Here is a 21,181-nt window from a genome sequence, read left to right on the forward strand (position 1 = left end):
ACACACACACACACACACACACACACACACACACACACACACACACACACACACACACATACACACACACACACACTCCCAAAATCACACATGCACACACCACCCCCAGACACTAATAATAACTTTCATCCCAACTAATGGTGCCAGGATGTTTTGGTTAGTGTGTGTGTGTGTCTGTACATGTGTCTAGAAACCTTCTGGTCTGTATTACCACAGGACATGCCAATTCTTTGAATCAGGCTGCTCTGTAGCTCAAAGCTTCCAAAACGGAGAGAAATGGTTGAAAAGCAAACAAAGGTTTAACTTAAAAAAGACCAACATAATGGATTTTACAGAGCAGCAATTGTGATATTTATTTATATTTGTATAATCAAACTCATACATGTATAGATATTTTCATTTGTCCCATTGAGACATATATAAATATGTTTTAAATATGTTTTTGCTGTCCTTTCAGTGGCTGAATTTTTGCCTGTAAAAGTGCTCATTTTGTGTGTGTGTGTGTGTATGTGGATGTGTGTGTGTGCCCCTGGGTTTCCCTGCTCTTGCTGTAAAGCTGCCAGAAAGCCAGACTTGCCTGGTGATCCCAGTTGTAAACATCCTGGGGGGAAACAGCACTCACCATAAACATGTCTACCATAAGGTGTGTGTGTGCATGTGTGTGTGTGTGTGCGCGTGTGTGTGCGTGCATGCACCCGGGGCTGAGATGTAGTGGCAGGGCTCTAAATGGAAACAAGTCGGTTTGCGGTTTTTACTTCCTGCAGACGATGCTCTGTGATGGGACACCGTGTGAATGTGTCTGCCCTTTACTTTGCTTTTGTGTACTTGAGATGGAGTTTAAAATGGTACACTGTGGGTTCGCTTTATCAAAGACAGGTGGGCTGGAAGACAAACTGCGGTCCTAGTGAAGAGGTAGAAAACGGCAGGGGGTCTAGCTAAACTTTCCCATAACGTCACCTGCAAACACTAAAGCCACAAACAGCTTTCTGTCTTTTTTTGGGAGAGCTAAAGAAAGACTTGTAAAAATGGCCAACAGACAATGACAGAGTGGCTTCTATTTCAACATTTTTGTATGGTGGCTTCCTGCCTCTCTGCACATAACATGGTCATTTGAGGTAAAGTTGGTGCAGAGAAGGCAGAGACGTAATTGTACATTTTGGTCACGAGTGCAGTGCAACGCTGGGGGTTTACTGTGTGTTTTAGTTATCTTTTTGGGGTAAGTGTTCATTTCTTCTGTGTGGTTGAACTTTTTTTGGTCTCAGTTCTCAGTTAGATCTTTGGGTTTTGTAGAAAAATAAACAACATGTTGGAAATGTCATGCAACCATCACTTAAATTTGGGCGAATGTGATTCTGTAGGTCTGGGATTTCCCATTTCGTGGAGTATTTTTTGTTTAATTTCTGTGACTGTGAAACTTTGCTTCAGAAAAGAAAATTAGAAACAATGTCAAATAGATATCCAAGCATCTTTATTTAAACTCTTTCAAAATACTTTTTACAGTTTTATCAGATTTATCAGATTTCACTCTTGGTTGAATGACAAATAAAACAATACACAAAAAACCTGGAAAATAAACTGAAACCCTTTTGTCTCTGTAAACAGTTTAAAAAAATAATTTGGGATTAATGTATCCGTCATTCATAAATCCAGGATAGGCGAGAGCCAGGCCTCTGTGGTGGAGCCTTTGGGTGCTTTATTTAGGCTTGTGTTCTGGGTTTGTCCAGATGGATGAGGGGTGGTGCCGCGTGTTACCACATCCTAATGTGCTTGTGCCTCCTGGATGCCCTTTTGGAGGGCTCTCGCTCTCACTTTAAGTCGTCCCGTGCTTCCCCGGCCAGCCTAACCAATGTGCAGACTACTGTACAACCACTACTTCCTGAACAGGTAGTCTGAACACTGGGCAGGCGGGCTGGGCAATTGAAGGATGCTGTGGAGACAGATTTACTCATGCACACACAGATAATCTCAGTAGGAAGTTGCTGTCATGATTCATTAACACACACTCTAAACTATACTCACTGCGATTCCAGTATTAAACTCTTGAGTCCAGCTCTTCTGCTCTTATAGTCTGACTGCTACAGAGTTCCGAACAGTCTGTCTGTGCGAGCTGGAGAGAAGCTGCATGTGAGAGATAGATGAAGGGGCTGGCAGAGAGGTGAAGAAGGAGGTGGAGGATGAGGAGAGGTTAGACAGAGGTGATGGCCACTGATTGGCAGATTCAACGACATTCCCTCCTGTTTCCCGCTGTGAGAGGCAACATTCCAGATGGAGTCCTAGAGGAGAACAGAAGACGTAGAAATGCAGTTTTCTTAACAACTCAAAAAGATGTTAAAGTGTAACAAATCCATTGAGTGAATCCAAAGTATTGTTGTATTTTAAAAAAATATATTATTTTTTCCGACAAAAAACACCAACAACTTAGTGCCATTTTCAACACACAGAGATCCAGAAAGATCAACACAAAGGGGTCACACCCCATTTAGCGCAGATTTGTACAAGCTAAACTTGATTTGTCCCCGCTGACCCCCAGGCCAAGATTAAATAAATAAAATCCATGATATTTCACAAGACAGTTTAAAAAAACTGATGAGATGAAGCTTCCAGTAAAAGATAGAAACCCCCAATAGCCAACTCTTTGGTCTCTTTGGAAGTGCTCTCAATCGCTCATGGTTTAAAAAGTTAACAGTGAACAGTTGTGGTCAGCTAGGATCATACTAAATCTGACCCAACACCTCCTACTAAAACACCAGAATACGTAACCTTTCGTCTCCTTGACACATGCCAAACAGAAAGAAATTTCTCCATGTGGAGGGGATACCTGCGCCTTGACAATCTCCTCTCTCTTCTACACATCTTGCTGTCTTCAGCGATGTCTCTTATTCTTCTTGGCTGATTTGTTTGGTCTCCTTCTTGACGGATGGTTAGCCTCAATTCATCCCCCGACGTCCTTTCATTCAACACTGCCACACCAGTGAGGCCGTAGCAGGCTGATGGTGTTTAAATGGGACTTCTGAGTCCTTGGGATTTGTCTACCGAAGCTTCCCTGAGCAAAAAAAGCTGCTCCGGTAGCGAGCAAGGTAGAGAAGCTGGAGGCTCGACGTGGCAAAGGACTGGCCATCAAGTTTCCCCTTTGAGAGACAGAAGGAGAAAAAGGAAGGAGCGAAAGAGGAGATATGGAGAGAGAAAGAGGAGGAGCTCGCCAGCCCCCCATTTTTCCTCTCCTCTTCCTCTCTCCTCTCCTCTTCCTCTCTCCCCTCCCTCTGTCTGGCGTTTCCCCCTCTTTCTTTCTTTGTTTCTTTGTTTCTTTCTTGTTTCTTTGCTTGTTTCTTTCTTTCTTTCTTTCTTTCTTTCTTTCTTTCTTCCCTGGATTTTGGGGAGAAAGTGGAAGGTCAAAGGTGAACAGGAAGTGAGACACATTAATTTGGCGTGTGTGTTGTAAAGTTCGGAAAGGGAGTGAAGGATTGGCTGCCGAGGGAGGGATCTTTTTAGTGAAAGCGTATGTGAGCAGATGGGAGGACGTCTGCGTTTGTGCGCTCACATGGAGGCATATATGTGTAAAGCGACTGCATGTTTGGCCCTTCCATTAAGTGTATATGCACAGCTCTACTTATGGTACATATGAGGGTTAATGTGGTTTTTGAGTGATGGATGTGTGTGTAGGAGTGTGCGCAGAGGCTCCATGGTCTTTGTAGTGAGGGCAGGAATGTCGGCGTTTTCTTGGCAAGCAGGAGGAAGCCTTGTAATAACTCCAGATGTGCAGCCCTGTGGTCTCCATCTCTCTTTTGCTCCCTCTGTTTTTACTTCTAAAGCTGATTTCCTCTCCCTGTCGGACTCGAATAAAGAGCCCTTTATGCAGCTCTACAACCTTCCCAACACACATACACACACACACACACACACACACATGAAGGGGGGTGGGGTGGGGGGTGCTGGTAAAGGGTGACATACTACTGAGAAATCAGAACCAGAGCGTAAGAGAGAGAGAGTGTGTGTGTGTGTGTGTGTGTGTGTGTATAAATGTGTGTGTTTGTGTTTAAGTGTTTGTAGACGAAAATTAAAAGTCTTTATGATTCAAAGTAGATTCAAGAGACACATGTAGTCAAAGTTAGCCTCCTTCACCTTCTTCGTTTCACACACCCACACACTCACATTTAGGTATTTTTCTTAGCAATCAATGCTAGTGTTTCCAGGTGTTTGTGTGTGTGTGTGTGTGCGTGTGTGTATGTGTGTGTGTGTGTGCGTGCAGAGGTGGCCAAGGCTGTGTGTTTGTTTAAGCTATGGTTTCTGAGCTCCAAATCAAAGCAGGCCCAATCCCGGGAGAGACGAGTCAGCAGTACTCGGAGAGATGGAGGGATGTGGAGGGAAAGCGAGAGACACGGCGAGGAAAATGGAGATGAAAGAAGGAAACGCAATAAAAACGTGGGGTGAAAAGGAGACGAAATGATGCCCAACAAGCAGGAGCTTCAAAAATATGAAAAATGGAGCTGAGGATCCTCTGTAGATTGTTGCAGTAACGTTCGGAGTTTAAGCATTGGAAGGAGTTAATGTTAATGGGTGGGTGGGGGGACCTCTGCGGTCGCACCAACATTGTTTCCACTGTTTGGATGACCAGGCAGGCAGCTTATTTCAAACTCTTAGTCAGGAAAGCCAGAAATACTAAGAAAGTACACACACATTGAGAGTAATGTATGATTCCATTTTATTCTGTCTTGTCATGACATAGTACTTTGATGAAAAACCTCAAGTTTCTAACTTAGTTTTTTCATATTGCATAAAGCGAACGACTTTGTCAGTTAATGTGGGTGTAATTGTATCTTTCAAGTGTTTGCATCAGTGTGGCGAGTCTAAGCTTGTGATACTGTAGATTTGTGTAACAAGCCAGCCAAACCCATCAAGGCTGCTCCAAAATGTGATCCCTTGTGTTTCATTCTAGTGCCATCAATCAGCCGAGTTACACTGAAAGATCACAGATAGTTTTCAAGCTAAAGATAACATGTCAAATTGCCCTTATTCTTGTTGGATAACATAAATGTCAACCACATAACAGCTTGGTTTTTATTTTCCTTCTCCCTCAAAATATATCATTATTATTTTTTTGTTAAAATGAAAAACTTAAGTAATAGAAATAGTTGTCTACTGGAAGAAGGCTTTTTTTTATGTAAAAGTACTAATACAATAAACTCCATTACAAGTAAAAGTCCTTCATGCAAACTGTAATTAATGTATCAAGGTTTCTGCAGAACAATGTCACCTCTGACTGAACGTTTTTATTAGGTACGTTTGTAGGTATATATTGTGCTATTGTAGCTAGGCAACTTGTTGCTAGTTTTAACAACTTATACAGTTACACAGTTTAATTGAGGGTTCTCCAAGCTAGGGGTCGGGCCCCCTCTAAAATGTCACAAGATAAATCTGAGGGGTCACAAGATGATTAATGGGGTGAAGAAACACACAGTTCTGCTAGACAAATTTGTTTTGTTTTAACTTTCAGAAGATTGAGAATATGATGGACCAAATGATAGAAAATGGTAACAGAACCAGTAATACATTAAATGATGGTAATTGTAAAAGAAAACATTAGAAAAGTGGGTTAGAGATTGCAACAAAAGAAAATGAGTTGAGTGACAACTGTAGCGTGTCAGAGTGGGCCAAAGAGGTACACAGGGTGGTGTGTGAATAATTCAAAGATAAATGAGATAAATGAGTAATGCATGTTTGTCTGTAAATTATGATTTTTTTTTCTCTTTGATTTTTTCTTGCATATCCAAAGCATAATGTCATTACAAAAAATCACTAGAAACAAAACCTGGGACTAAACCCAAACAGACACAACGCGGATAAAAAGGAACCACACTTGTGCACTTAATGTCTTTAGGCATGTTGAATATGGATGTGCGTGTATGTTACAAAAAAATACACACGTATTTGAGATGGTGCGGACTCGATGCCTCCTTTGAAGAAGAACTGACAGACATTAACAGACATTTAAGATTACTGCTTGTGTTTAATAGCACATGGCATGAACTTTTAAAGAATATATATTCTCATTATGCATGTGTCTATATGTCGTTTTATTATATATTTTATATGATATATATTTTTGTTTGTCTTAATGACTGACTTGAAATACAATTGAATATTTAACCTTGACACAAGTGAGAGATTTTTATGTTCATAAATATCACATTTTACAAGACTAGATTTTCTGTAAATGTGTAAAGTGAAAATAAAATCCCTCTCCACCCTTGCCACAGCCCACCATTGGCACAATTATGTGATAAAAATATACTCCATCCCAACACACCCTCTTTGTGTGCAACAAGTTTGATTTAGAAGTGCAAATTTTATATTGTGGCAGCTCATTTTACTATAAAAAGTAGCAGTTAATTTAGGTCTTGCTGTATTTGGATCATGCAGTTCTGACAATGAAAGGACAGTGATGTGTTAGTAAAACAGGAACAACACCCTGCCTTGTTTTCCCCTAATTTTCCACATACACAAATTCATGTTAGGATTCTTTATAATATGCATTTACCGTTGTGAAACCTGTGCCACACACGTACATATGTAAATGTTTTGCCTCAAGTATTCTGATATAACGCTTACCTCAGACGTTTTAAGTTTGTAGATGCACTGTAGTATTACTTTTTTGCACCCGCCATTACATCTAAGAATGTTTCACATTTAAAAACTAAGAAACTATTCACAGGCATTATTTGTCATTCCTAAGGCTCACACATGAAAATAGAAATGCGCAATTGTGAGTTCACATGGCTTATTATAGGGGAACTTTGAAATATTCAAGTAGAGGGGAGAGATACTAAACACACAAAGTTTGATGAGAGATTTTTCCTTCTATCACGCAGCAGTCACTAGATGTGTGGGGCTTTTCATGTGTTTATGTGGTTAGCGGGCTGCGGTGCCCCCTCCCTCTTTCTTTTACTCTTTGGTGGTCACCAGTGATTGATCACATATCCCGACCAGACCTTAGGTTGTTACATTGACCTTCTGCAGAAGTAAACGCAGAGCAGATAATTAACTGCTTGGCAATTAGCTGCTAAACAGGAAGGTATCCCTGACCTGTCAGCCTGTGCTTTAACCGGCCCGCTCACTGAATGTGTCATTGTCATGTGGACACCACGTTTCCTTTCTCCATGAAGGCGTTTATTTGTGTTTGTGCTCATTTCCACAGAAACAGCTAAGCAGAGCACAAAGGCTATCACATTTCTAGAATTAGCTAAATCAGCTGAGATTATACATTTGGGAGAGAAAAAAAATGAGCAATGAAAAACAGGTTTCACTGGCCAAACAAAACATGTCATACATTAAACGCTGATTCTTTCATAATTAGACATTTCTGTTTTTATCTGTGTAAAACTGGACATTTCAGATTGGATTTGTTTTAATTTGTCTGCAGCTGACAAACGAGCTAGAATAACCTTTGGTGTTTGCACTGATATAGAGTAGCACTTCCCATGATATATGAAGCATTAGAAAGTGCGGACACTGGCAGGCTGCCTTAGAAGATTTGTATGAGCATTGTTACACAATCTTGTAGCTCGATGAGTCACCAACAGCTGTGGGTTTTTACATGTCCTCCTAGAAATAGCTCCAATTTAGCTGTTCCCAATCTTAATTCTCTTGGCCAGATTGTCTGCTGTTCTTGATTTAATGTTGGCAACATGTGGGCTTACTTTAAATGAAGTCCAATCGGCATTAAGTCTATTTAAATTTCTTTGTCACTCAAAGACCTATCACTCACAGATTTTAGAAGCGTTAGTGGGATTTTCAATTCTATGTAAACTCAACGACATCTGTCTTAATGTGTTTTTTTTTTCTGCCAAAAGTGTATTATGCTTTGAGAAATGTTTTTTTATGAAGCTTTTTGTAAAGAAACTACTTGTCAAAAGCCCTTAATGAATTAAGTAGACTGGACTAGTCTAATTTAACATTGAAACAAGCTTTTGCACTAGTGCTTCAAACATAAGTTCCATCCTTTTTGTGTCTTACCCCATCCCTGTTGTCTAAGACTGCTTTTTTTAAAAACTCAATAGGGGAATGGTAGAAGAATGAAGGGAACGAAAAACGGAGGGAGGTGAGGAGGAGGGTTGTGAAAATTGCCATTGGCTGCCACCCAGGGCCCAGTCTTTGTGGTAATGAAGGGTTAGAGGCAGCGTTATTGCTCCCAGATGCCGTGCGGCTTCTCTGCAGCCCTTTGATCCATGGCCCAAGTCACCAGGACTTTTCTATCAGACTCCCATCAACATACACACCACACACACACACACACACACACACACACACACACACGCACGCACACACACACACACACACACACAAAGACTAAGACATGCAGCCTCTTAACACAACATGGATACTGTAAACGACTATCTTCTTGGTTTTGCCCACCAAACTACTCAGATTTGTTTCAAAGTGTTAATTGGATACAATTTGTGTAAGTTCCCCGTGTGTGTGTGAGGCCATATTTCATCCACATTATGAATTATAGCTTGAGACGTTTTCTGGACGCTGCGCAGAGTGGTAAAGTTCATTTATGAATCCAGAAGTGAACTTCCTTTGGCTTTTCATAATGAGCCTGCTATTACTCACTAGCAAAATAAAACCATGGAAAGTACTTTGCTCACAGACTGCTCCAAACACCACAGGTTAAGTACCAAGTGCAGTGCATGGACTCCAGCGTGTGTGTGTGTGTGTGTGTGTGTGTGTGTGTGTGTGTGTGTGTGTGTGTGCGTGCGTGCAAGTAAAAAATGTTGCATGTGTAAAAGTTCAGAAAAGAAAATCTATGGTTTAGGTGTAAATAAATTGATTCATGACAAAAAAATTGCTTTTGGAAATAAGTAAAATCTGTCATGTAGGTGGGTGAATGGATGAGTAAAGAACTGTGTAATGTTGTATGCTAAAAGAGAAAGACTTAGTTTAAAAGTCAAAAATTTTAACAACATATTTTCTCCCAAACCCAGTGGTGTTTAGATATTGGTTATCTGTTATTTTATGCTTCCATTAAAATATAATAGACTGTTCCTGGCACTGTGGATAACCTCACCGCCAGTGATTTTTCAAGGGACTTTTTCTTGGGTAGAAAATACTTTCCCTGTTCACGGCAAGTTCTGTGAAGGAACCTGATAATCCACAGAATTACGTTACAGATGGACAAAACAGATTGATTGAGTATAAATTTGATAAACTTGTCTGGCACAGTCCCTCATGATAAATAAGTGACTTTGGCTTACGGTGGGTGCACTTTAACCTCAAGTCAAGCTCCATCCAGAGCATCTAATGCTACAGTACAATCAGTTGCCAGTTTATTAGGTACACCTATCAAAACAGCCCTGCAAGAAATCCTACCTTCATGAAGGTTACAATCCTAAATTTCTGTTGAAACTGTTTAAGAGAGGCATTGATTCAACTATTGAATTGTATTGCATCATACTGACATACTGTGGCATCGTCCACCACATTTACATCTGTGAGGGTGAGCCAAATAACAGAAACAACTCTCGGTATAAGTCGGTATAAATGGTTCAACAGCAACACAAACTGCAGCCTCCTAAATTTTTGAAAACTGTTTCAACAAAAACATACATTATCACCTTCATGAAGGAATTAATGCAGGGCTGCTGACTCTACTAGTTTTTAGCTTTGCATACCTACAGTAATAAACTGGCAACTGAGTGTTTATTTTACTGTAGTTTACGTCACCACATTTTTAGCAAACACATAGAAAAGAATATTTACATAGCTGTGTGTGTGTGTGTGTGTGTATGTGTTTGTGTGTGTGTGTGTGTGCGTGTGTGTGTGTATGTATGGAATTGGAACTACATTATTTTTATGTCTCATTGTGACATCACTTGGTGTGTGATGATAAACACCATTTCACTCTCTCTCTCTGCCACTCAGAATACTTAACTCTTTTAGTTATTTGAATTATTGTCTGTTAAGCGCGTCGTTCTGTCAATATTACCAATGGCTTTTCAAGAGACAAAAGACAACTTGCATTATTTCTGGAAAGACAATGGAACCCTGAGGATTCTGGAAAACCTTGATGAGGACAGCTTTTGGTCGATCATGGAAGATAAAGACATTTATGCTCATCTCAAGCAGGAAGCCTTCAAAGTGGCTGATCTGATTGCCAGATTTTGGAGTAGTCAGAAGAAGCCCAAGTCCAACATAGACATGCAGACTTGTGAAAACTTTGATGAAGACAGCTTCTGGTCGATCATGGAAGATGAGGTTGTGCATGCTCATTTCAAGCAGGAAGCCTACAAGGTGGCTGATCTGATTGCCCGCGAGTCAAGAAATCAAAGGACCTCTAAGTACAAGAGGGACTGGAGGACTCCTAAAATAATTGCTAAGCAAAACTTCTGGACCTTGATGGAGGATGAGGCCATTCATGCCCATGTGAGGCAGGAAGCGTTTAAGGTAGCTGATATGATTGCCAGAGGCTGGGGCTCCAGCTCTCTGGACAGTCTCAGCAGAATGGCGGTTAAAAGTCCTGCTGAGATATCCATCCCTCAGCTGCCTTTCACGTTCACTCCTCCTCCTAACATAGCCAAACCATCTCAACTCTCCCAGGGAAGAGTTTCTCCAAAGACTGTTGAAGGCAAGCAGCATTCGCAACCATTGTCCAGTCCTGAAAAAACACTGGCCAATATCTTTAAACTGCTAAGCTCTGATGACTGGCAAAAGAAAATTGATAGTTTAACATCTATTACAGATCTGACAAGGAACCATCCAGACATATTGAAGGCCACAGTTTGTAAGGTCTGTGTAGGTGTCTTAGAGGAGGTTAAAAACCTGCACTCTATCGTGTCTTGTGCTGCTATAGCCACCTTGGGTGAGATGTATGCTCACCTCCAGAGAACCATGGATGACATGGTGGAGGAAACAGGCTGCGCCCTGATACTAAAAGTCTCAGAGTCCAACACTTTCATCCAACAGCAGGCAAATCTGGCACTGGACGCCATGGTTCAAAACTGCAGCCCCTGTCGCACCATGAACGTCTTGCTGAATGCAGGGCTGACTCACCGCAGTGCTGCAGTTAGAGCAAGCTCAGCTCAGCACCTCAGCCAGTTATGTAACATCCTTGGAGCCACACATATGCTTACAGGTGGCAGGACCTTCACCAAACGCTTCCTTATTGCTGTAAGCAAAATATGTGTGGATGCTTCAGCAGATGTGAGGCGCCACGGATATGACATCATTCAAAACATTTCCACCCACAGCACTTTCCAAAAGCAGTGGGAAAAGGCTGTCCCAGAAAAGGACACAAAGATGCAAAAGGGGGCAGAGGCAAAGAACTGAAATTATATCTTTTCTGATTAATGACAATTGTGAGTAAATCTCATGAATTAAATATATCAAAAGAGACTTGAGTTATTTAATCAAAGCACAAGATGTCTTTATGGTTTTATGGTACAGACAGAATGTTAACTGCAATCCGCCAAAAATAAAAAAAGAGACTCTAATGGTGACAATTGCTTTAAGAATGAATGAAACAACAAATTTGAATGTTGTTGGCAGGCCCATTTGGAGTGTATACACACATAACCACATACACACAAACCTTTGTATTACACTTAGGCTGTTTCCATGGAGATAATTGCAAACAGAAGGGAAATCTCCTGACGGCCCAGTAGTGGTTTAGCCATCACACATCCATACCTCACTGGCAGTGTTTATGTGTGTGTCTCTTGAAAGTTGATTCACAGAGTTTGGGTCTCATGCAAGTATAATTGCTGCATATAAAGGTCAAATAAAGTGTGTGTGTGTGTGTGTGTATGTGTCTACGTCTTAGTAGGTATCCCATATAGCTCATCTGTGTGTGTGTGTGTGTGAGTTTGTTTTCTCATGTGTCCCAGTGTGCGTGCTTAACTTTGGAAATCTGTACATTTGGCTGCTATTGCTGGCTGGCTTTTATGGGAGCATATGGGAAAGCACTCAACTCCTGACTTCCCTCAACTACACACACACACACGTGAAAACACACATGCAAAAAGGACTCATTGACAGTGAGAAAACCTGATAATTTGTCAGAAGTGGTAAAACTTTTGGGATAATGCAATGATACACATACTGTACATGCATGCTCTCTTATGTGTTGTTTTTCTTTTCTGACAATTCTTGCTGGTAGGTGCATCAAACCTAATTCTTCTAACTGTTTATAGTAATAACCAACAGTTGTTTTAATATTGTTATGTCTAGCTTGTTTTTATCATACACTTTGCCATTCTGTTTCTGCTTTAGTTCAGTTTCTCTGTACTTTCCCTGCATCGTGCACACACACTGACACACCAGTCCCCCTTCTCCTTCTCCCTTTCCAACTCTCCTGACTGGATTTACTGGCCAGAGGAAGGGAAAATGTATGAATCAGTCCAAGGTTGCTCAGTCCAATGGAGAGGGAAAACCAGAGAGCAAGGAAACAAGGGGAAAGAGGAGGAAGATGGAGAAATACTGAACAAACTTAAAGACGGAGGACGGGGACCTCTATAAATGATGATGTCAGCAGTCTAGGGCGACTGCTTGGTTCAATTTTTTGTATAGTGGACACCTGGATGCACCATTACAGCCAAATGTGTATGTGTGTGTGTGTGTGTGTGTGTGTGTGTGTGTGTGTGTGTGTGTGTGTTTTACGTGCATTTAGGGGATATGACCATTTGGCTGCACAAGCCATAAATCCTTTGAAGAAGGAGTTTGGTTGCACACACAACCCTCTGTCTCCCTCTTGCTCTTTCACACACACACACACACACACACACACACACACACACACACATACACACGTGCGCACACACACACACACACACACACACACGCACACACACACACACACACACTCACACACTCAGTGGGTTGGGCAGGGCATGCTCGTGGTTAGCTAGCCAGATGGTTTTAAGGTTAGTTAGAGACTACGCTCAAAGGTGCTGTTTTGCATATTTCTGTGTGTGTGTGTGTGTATTTGTGTGCGTGTGTGGGTTTGTGTGTGTGCGTGAGTGTTCACTCACCCAGAGTCTCAGTCACCCTGTACTATTTTTGTCTTCTCTCTTTTTTTATAGTAATTTGACTGTGGATAGTAAAACGTTCATGCACGCAAAAGCATCCATGGTAGAGAAAGTTTATTTGTAACAACAGACTTTGAGGAGTTAAACCACAATGTGTGCGCGCGTGTGTGTGTGTGCGTGCGCTCGTCTGAGAGAGAGAGAGAGAGAGAGACAGAGAGAGAGAGAGAGAGAGAGAGGGCTGGCATGTTTCGGACTGTAGCTGACACACTTTGAGGTTCCCCGATTCATAAACGGTTGGATGTCTAGATATCCTATGTTGTGTGCAGATTTACAAGTACAAGAGATTTCTACAGTGGAACTCGGTTTCTCACTCTCTCTCTCTCTCTCTCTCTCTTTCTCACTCTCTGTATGTGTGTGTTTCTCATTTGTTGCTCGCCCCCCTCTTTTTTTTTTTACTCTGCACAACTGTAATCAAAACCAAAGAATGAGGGCTGTGTGTGACTTTCCCATTTGTGTCTCTTGCCTTTTTCTTCTTTTTTGCCTGATGTCAAATTTAATATATGAGCATTCACTCCTGATTCCCCCGGATCCTTTCATCATAATTGTTTGTCACTTTGAATATAGTTTCTGTTGTTGTTTCTCTTACAATAGTAAGTATATCTATTTAGTAGTAAATCAATCACCCCACAATGATTATAATGCAGCATTGACTTCTGCAGTGGCTCTTTCAGTTTGGTCTAATATACAATATCATTGCAAAATAATCTTTTTACTATTTAGCCAAATTCCTCATTGACGGAGCAAGTCAGTGATTTTCTTTCTCTCCCTCCCTCACACGAGCACCCTGTGTGTTTCTCTTTCGCCTCCTGCAGGAGAAGGAGAAGAAGTACATGCTGCAGGTGGACAACCTGAAGCTGCGTGATGTGGAAAAAGGCTTCATGTCCAGCAAGCACATCTTTGCCCTCTTCAACACCGAACAGAGGTGCTATAACGCACACACACTAATATACATACACACTGCTGATACACGTTATAGATCAAAAGAACTTCAATCGGCATTGTGTGCCCACAGGAATGTGTATAAAGACTACCGTCAGCTGGAGCTGGCTTGTGAGACTCAGGAAGACATTGATGCTTGGAAGGCCTCCTTCCTCAGAGCTGGAGTTTATCCTGAACGGGTCACGGTAAGATTTTGTCAAAGTATTTGTTTTATGTATACATATGTTAGCTAAGGACTGGAAATTTATAAATGATATAGTAGTTGATAATAAGTTATAGTATAAGTATAGTGAGTTCATATTTTGGCTTTAATGATTGAATTGACATAGTATGAATCTCTAAACACAACACATTATTTACCTTGGTTATTTCCAAATCGCATAAACTAAAAGAAAAGCTAATTATTATTATATTTTTTTCATTGAGTTTTTGATGTTTATTTTAAGTCTATTTAAATGTTGTCATGTCTCTCATGCAATACTGTATCTGTCCTCTTTCGATGTCTGTTTTCCTCATCGCTGTTTGAGCTTGTAGGAGAAAGAAGGAAAGGTATGTTATTTTGGTCACTGCATCCTGCATTCTTATTGTGTGTCTTTAAAATAACATTTCACCCTAAACAAGTATTCAGAAAGATTTGGTTCGCCAGTCACTTTTTACCTTGTATGCTGTATCTACACGCTGTTTCTCCAACTCTTTCTCGCTGAAGCTACACTGAAGTTAAACTCTGTGTCCTCTTCCTCCCTCTCCTCATTGGTCTCCACAGAGTGAAGGCAGTGATGAAAATGGCTCTGACAACATAATGCACAGCATGGACCCTCAGCTGGAGCGGCAGGTGGAGACCATTCGTAACCTGGTTGACTCCTACATGGCCATCGTCAACAAGACCGTCCGCGACTTGATGCCGAAGACAATCATGCACCTCATGATTAACAATGTGAGTTGGACATGTTTCAGTCGTCAGCTCTTTCAGATATATAAATGTTCCAAACAAAAAAATTAAAAAGAACAGAAACTTTAACTTTCATCACAAAACTTTGTCATTTTGACCAGACTAAAGAATTCATCAACGCGGAGCTGCTGGCCCAGCTATACTCGTGCGGCGACCAGAACTCGCTGATGGAGGAGTCTCCGGAGCAGGCCCAGCACCGCGACGAGATGCTGCGGATGTACCACGCCCTGCGGGAGGCCCTCAACATCATCGGTGACATCAGCACATCCACCGTAACCACCACCATGCCGCCTCCCGTGGATGACTCCTGGCTGCAGGTGCAGCGGAGTGGCTCCGGAGGAAGGTAAGGGACAACGAGAATAGAGGAAGAGCTTTAGAGGCTGGGGAATGTTTGGTGGGAGGAGATGGCTAAGCCAAGATTCTATTTTTTTTAATCTTGTTAAAGTTATCTTCAAACTAATTACTCAATTCATTTAAAATATGAGCTTTGCATACTATTATCAGATTGGTTGTTTCATTTTTGTCTTTTCTGTATCGTGCCTTCTCCTCCAGGTCTCCAGCCACAAGTCCAACTCCAAACCGCAGAGCTCCACCGGGACCTCCGGGCCGCCCGCTCTCCCGTGGGCCTCCACCTGGGCCTCCTCCCGCTGGGGGACCCCCGGTCCCGTCTCGCCCGGGGGCTTCTCCGGACCCTTACAGTGGGCCACCACCAACCGTGCCCTCCCGGCCTAACCGTGCACCCCCAAATGTGCCCAGGTGAGTGAAAACAGGAGAGGCATTTCAAACAAACAAACCTTCCTCACACCGCCACATTTTAAAGTATGTTTCAGTAGGTTTTACACAGAGTATATCATCCAAACCACTACTTATAATATTATGCCGAGCTATCCAACCTGAACTGTGGATACTCTATGTTACTAAAGGGGAATGTGAAGGCACCCGGATTAGGGGATAAAGGAGGTAAATGAAAGTGGAGAGCAATGGTTGTGATAGAGGGTAGATGAATAGACAAATAGATTGATAGAGATCCCTAAATAGACGAATAGACAGTGATATAACTCATGATCAGTGGACTATTTCCATCTTTTTATCTCTTGGTTTGGGTAAACAGTTATTTGGGTAACTTGTGACCTTTCTGCCACCACTCCGAACATTCAACACGCTGTCCACCATCACCAATGCTACATAACACTCCACTATTCCTAGCTTACGCCCACTTCACTGCTGTCCTCATCTGAATAGTTAATATTTTGTGTGCCTTTCTTCTCAGTCAGTGACTGGAATGAGCGTTTTTCTTTTCTATTCTCCATCAACTGTATCTGCTTGTCTGTGTTCATGAGCAAGCTAACTTTTTTATCCTGGACCTATTGATTGAATAGCAGCTTTCGTCCTTTGAAGTAGGAGACACTAACGTTGCTGAGCAAAGCTCTCACTGACAAATGCAGCCTCAAAAATTAAATGGACACAGAAATTTGTACTCAAAATCCTAAGTAGTGAACTGATTTCTTTCCATCCTGTATTGTGGTCTGTCTTAAGTGAGAGCTGAGCACGTGACATTGGTCATTTCCTGCACTGTAACCGTTTGCACTCCTTTCTCTCTTCCTCCTTTTCATCCCTATTTTCCTCACTACACCTCTGTCCCCACACATGACTATGGTTCCTTCTACAGAATCACTATCACTGACCAATGAGGACTAACGTTTCTGGTACGTTGGGTACTGTCCGCCATCATCATCATTATCATCATCATGACCCCTTTCCTTCTTTTTCTTCCTCTCAGGAGGCATCCTTTCACAGCATGCCATTTTCTTTTTCTCACTTTTCTTTTCTCTTCTCAGAGCGCTGCATGGGCAAACACACACCCAGTGTGTGACTGTGTGTGTGTGTTTGCATCAGTGTTTGAGCTGATTTTGGAGCCAATGCTGATTTTTTTATTGAAGGGGTGTTCAGTATGTCAGAACGTGTAAAAGTGTCTTGTGGAGTTTTGGGACATTTCTCACATCACAGCAGCAATGGGTGAGACAAGATTCAACTGTCCAAAACTTAAAGATTATTATTGTTTTGTGTTAATGTTGTGATGTATGTGACGTATGAATGCCATGACATCCCACTCATCCCTGTCTCTTGAGTGTCTGATGATGTTGTTCAAAGTCATGGCATCTATCAATATCAACGTTCAGTTCGTAATTTAACAAGTGTGCAGGTAGCACTGCTGGTGATTCTCAACTCAACTTTTTTTTAGGGAAATAAGGGATTGCTTTTTGCTTTTCAGGCCTCTAAAAACAATTTAAATAAAACAATCTGAAAGGGGAATATCCATGGATGGATTACTGAACGGGTCTACCGAAAACAGGCCCAAAGATAACAAAATCCACCTACCAGCACCTCTGAGGCTCACTAATTAACACATGATATCTAGTTTCTTTAATTTGCACAAATGCCAAAGTTTAAAGTAGCCAAAACTCTTTACGGTCTTTATGCTAAACTAAGCCAACTCGCCGCCGGTATTAGCTTAGTCTTACTTTACAGACATTAGAGAGTTGGATCAATCTTCCATTCTTACTCTTTGTAAGCAAAGCAAATATTGTTAAGTGTATTTCCCAAAATCTCAAACCTACCAAAATGTATGCTTACGTCAATCATCTTGTGAAAACATACATTACCTGCATTGTGGCCATGCTAACTGAGCCTGATACCTTTGTAACGTTGGTTGTGTATTCAGGATTCCTTTCATGTGGTATCTTATGACATAAGTGGCTGTCTTGTGAGTAAAAGTACTATATTTATGTGTGTGCATGATTAACACATAGGGGCCCTGAAATAACGACATGTAAGTATAAATAACTTGAGGTTTAAAGAAAGACTGCAAACACCTCAAAAACACTAATCCAACCTGTTTCCATCCTCTCTTTTATGTATCTGTTCCTGTGTGTTTGTGTGTCCATGGCAGTCGGAGACCCCCACCTTCTCCAACCCACTAGACCTCTGAGCTCCTCCCCATCTCCATCTGTCCGTCCCACCTCCAGATGCGAGGCCATGGACAACAGTGCCACCTTCCTGTCATTTTCTGCCATACCCGACCTGAGCCGGCTCCCTTCTCCTGCTCCTACTTTTCCCTTACAAGTCACACATACACACACATACACACACACACACACACACACAGAATCGTTGAAACATACCTGCATGACTGACATACAAACATGCTGCACCCCTCTACTCAGAATTTAAGTAAACTATATAGAGAATATAAGATAATTGATACATTTTTGAGTGTATGCCCAGATGTGCATGCACACTGCTTACATAAAAACACACACATATACTGTATAAATACATACAGAATATGTGTTCCTGCTGTTAAACCTAAGGTGGGAGACATTTGCATACTTAGCATGACACTTTACCTGGGTATCACATTATACTTCAGTCCTTGCAATGGGTATTCTGGCTGCTGACTTACTTTGTTCTTTCCTCTTTTTAACATTTGTTTGTCATTTGTTTCTCTTATGTTTTTTTTTCCTGATTTCTTTAAAAAAAGAATTTGTTCACTTGTTTGTTTTACGAAAAAGGGGGAAAAGAATCACAGACTCCTCGCTCCCAGATACCTGGACAGACAAGAGCTGCTGCTCCTCAACCTCCCCGGCCCACCCCTCCGCCTCCTCCTCCCCTTGCATTAGAACTGAAGCAACATCTGTTGTAGTATCCAGAAGGCGTCACTGTCACTAAATTCACCTGGGTCATAACTTTCCTGTGTAGTAGAGTCATTCTGAGTGGACAGCACAAAAAGTTCACTGTGTCACATCACTGCTTTCGCAGAACCTATGCAACAATGAAAATGTTTTGTTTTTTTGGCTCAAAGATTCGCCTCCCATGGCCCTTTTCCCACTTTCCTCCTCATCACAAATACATTGTCAATGCATTATCTTATCGAGGCGGGGTCTAGATAAAAAGTGCAATATTTGGAATATCCTTCCATCAGTCACACAAGAACTAGAGTTCATTTCCACTGAGAGGAAGGGAATCTGTGGCCTGGGTGCAAAACACCCAGAGACTGTTTGATAGTTCCTTATACATCCTTTTTATTCAGAGGGAATGAGGTCCCTAATGGGAAAGGTTTCAAATAATTGGTGTTTCTAAGTTAGTTCCAATCAAATTATGCATTGAATCCTCTGATATACTGACTGGGACAACTTTGAGCATTTTATCCAGGTATATGATCCGCATGTATTTTTTTTCTCTTTTTTTCTCATTTGTTTTCTTTTTTTCCTTCTCAGTGGTCACGTTGGTGAGTGAGAACATGAAAACAGCCAGTCTATGCATAAAGCTATCAAAACGCTCCTCCTGTTCCCCCTCGCATTGCTGGCTGAGAACCTGTGAGTGCAACCACTTTTCAACTGTTCTGCAACTGAACTTTGCTGTCAGTGTGATGTGTTGTATTTCGTCCCCAAACTAAAATGAGCAACCCACCAGTCGTAAAAACCCATCTCTGAACCTAAACTGATGTAATTTTAACCATTTAAAAAAACACTTCAGTGACCCCTTGTGCATCTTAGTACTCCATGACTGCAACTCAAACACAACAAAGTATATTGTACTTATTATTTAACAGTAAATATGGACATATCTTAATGTGTTATTATGTATATGTGTGGTGCATCTTATAAGAATTGTACTTTCACTGTCTAGAGAATTTAGTCTGCTGAATATTTAAATTATTATGAATAAATGACTATGTGTATAAGGAAATATTCGAAAAACGTATTAAAATGTGTAATTCACACTACCGGTCAAAGGTTTGGTGTCACTTACAAATTTCCTTACCACTCCATTGTAGACAGAATACCAGCTGATCTGGGTGCGTGGCTGATCTTTAATGTAATATCTGCATTGCCCATTATCAGCAACCATCCGCCAATGTTCCAAAGGCACAGTCTGTTTACTAATCTGATAGTGTTTTAGAAAACTAAGGAAACATTGGAGAATCCTTTTGCAATTATCTACGCACATAATGTAATCTGAATTTTGTATTCTGTCTGTAATGGAGTGCAATGGAAATCTCTAAGTAACTCCAAACGTTTGACCGGTAGTGTACGTGGACATTGGCAGGTTGTTTGATACTCTAGCTGGTAGCAGAGGTTTGTGTTGTGTTTTTCTTGTTTCTCTATGTGTAGAAGAGCAGAAAGGGACAGTGTGAATGTGTGAAGTCCTGCAACAACCAGGTTCTGCATCTTGTTTAAACTGCTGTGGCGGGAAGGATGACTTTACGCCGCAGGACTACTGTGCTTTGTCAACACATTAAAAACCTCTGTGAACTGAATGACGTTTCCTTTATGTGTTCTCTGTGGTGGTAAACGGCATTAGCAGAACATCTATACTGGATTTGGTGAGGGAGGTGAACTGAACTGAATTTAAAAGAGAGAATTTCAGGCCTTTAAATGTTTATGACAGCTTATACTTTTAAGGGGAGAGAGAGGGGGAATGACATGCAACAAAGGGCCGTGTGTTGGAGTCAAACCTGCGCCAAGGAGTAAACCTCTCTCTTTGGGCACCCGCTCTGCAGGTAAGCTAACCAGGCACTTAATTGAAATGTAAAGAAGCAACAAAAACATCTAGTAACCCCAAAACGTCCGGCACATTTTTTGATAAAAACGAGGTGTTCGAAACTCAAAATATAATGTTGTTAATTGTATATTTAATGTTAATATGCACAGGGACAATTATGTAGCATAAACTAATGCCACACACCACATTTATAGCCTTGCTGATTTGCACTGCACTTCTTGAGATAAGCCTCTAAAAGACAAAACTCAACAACTAATACGTAGACACAAACTTAACACTAGGCACAAAATACAACTAAAAAACACAGACAGAACAAGACATAAACTTATAAAGCACCATAAACAAGAAGCACTAGATCATTCATATCTACATGACTGATCCTTTAAAAAAATGTTTTTTAGTTTTAGTTTAAAATAGATCCAGGATCCAGTTTGAGCTCTACAGGTACGGAATTCCAAGTCGATCCCTTGAACAGAATAAGCGGTTTAGTAATATCTGAGATAGTTTAAAAATGGTATGGCCAAAATGGGTTTCTCTGAGTATTTAATAATAATAATGATTGTTTGTTTGGTACTTAATTGTCCTTTTGTCACAGTAAGAAAAGAACGTGTTAATAATCACATGAATAATGGCTGAACTGTATTTAGCT

General features: G+C 41.1%; 2 protein-coding genes across 14 annotated transcripts in view; one reads left to right on the plus strand and one right to left on the minus strand.

Moving 5' to 3' along the window:
• The window catches only part of dnm1a (dynamin 1a), a 46,900-nt gene extending 26,613 nt beyond the window's left edge, over positions 1 to 20,287 (plus strand). For 4 of the 12 annotated variants that reach the window (XM_034895650.1, XM_034895658.1, XM_034895657.1 and 1 more), the window contains 7 exons: positions 13,892 to 14,001; positions 14,092 to 14,203; positions 14,553 to 14,567; positions 14,782 to 14,952; positions 15,069 to 15,310; positions 15,520 to 15,723; positions 17,918 to 20,287. In XM_034895650.1, the coding sequence (XP_034751541.1) occupies positions 13,892 to 14,001; positions 14,092 to 14,203; positions 14,553 to 14,567; positions 14,782 to 14,952; positions 15,069 to 15,310; positions 15,520 to 15,723; positions 17,918 to 17,948 (885 nt within the window). In that variant the 3' untranslated portion in view covers positions 17,949 to 20,287. Of the gene's footprint in view, positions 1 to 13,891; positions 14,002 to 14,091; positions 14,204 to 14,552; positions 14,568 to 14,781; positions 14,953 to 15,068; positions 15,311 to 15,519; positions 15,724 to 15,890; positions 16,253 to 16,636; positions 16,674 to 17,917 lie in introns of those variants that run through there. The other 8 variants (XM_034895651.1, XM_034895659.1, XM_034895660.1 and 5 more) reach the window with 5 other exon arrangements.
• golga2 (golgin A2) overlaps positions 58 to 21,181 on the minus strand; it is a 39,887-nt gene continuing 18,763 nt past the window's right edge. Inside the window, exon 29 of one of the 2 annotated variants that reach the window (XM_034895633.1) lies at positions 58 to 75. The gene's annotated coding sequence lies outside the window, so the exon portion shown is untranslated. Of the gene's footprint in view, positions 76 to 13,387; positions 13,400 to 21,181 lie in introns of those variants that run through there. The other variant, XM_034895634.1, reaches the window with a different exon arrangement.

The sequence above is a fragment of the Etheostoma cragini genome, chromosome 16 (assembly GCF_013103735.1).
Source record: "Etheostoma cragini isolate CJK2018 chromosome 16, CSU_Ecrag_1.0, whole genome shotgun sequence".
Lineage (NCBI taxonomy): Eukaryota > Metazoa > Chordata > Actinopteri > Perciformes > Percidae > Etheostoma > Etheostoma cragini.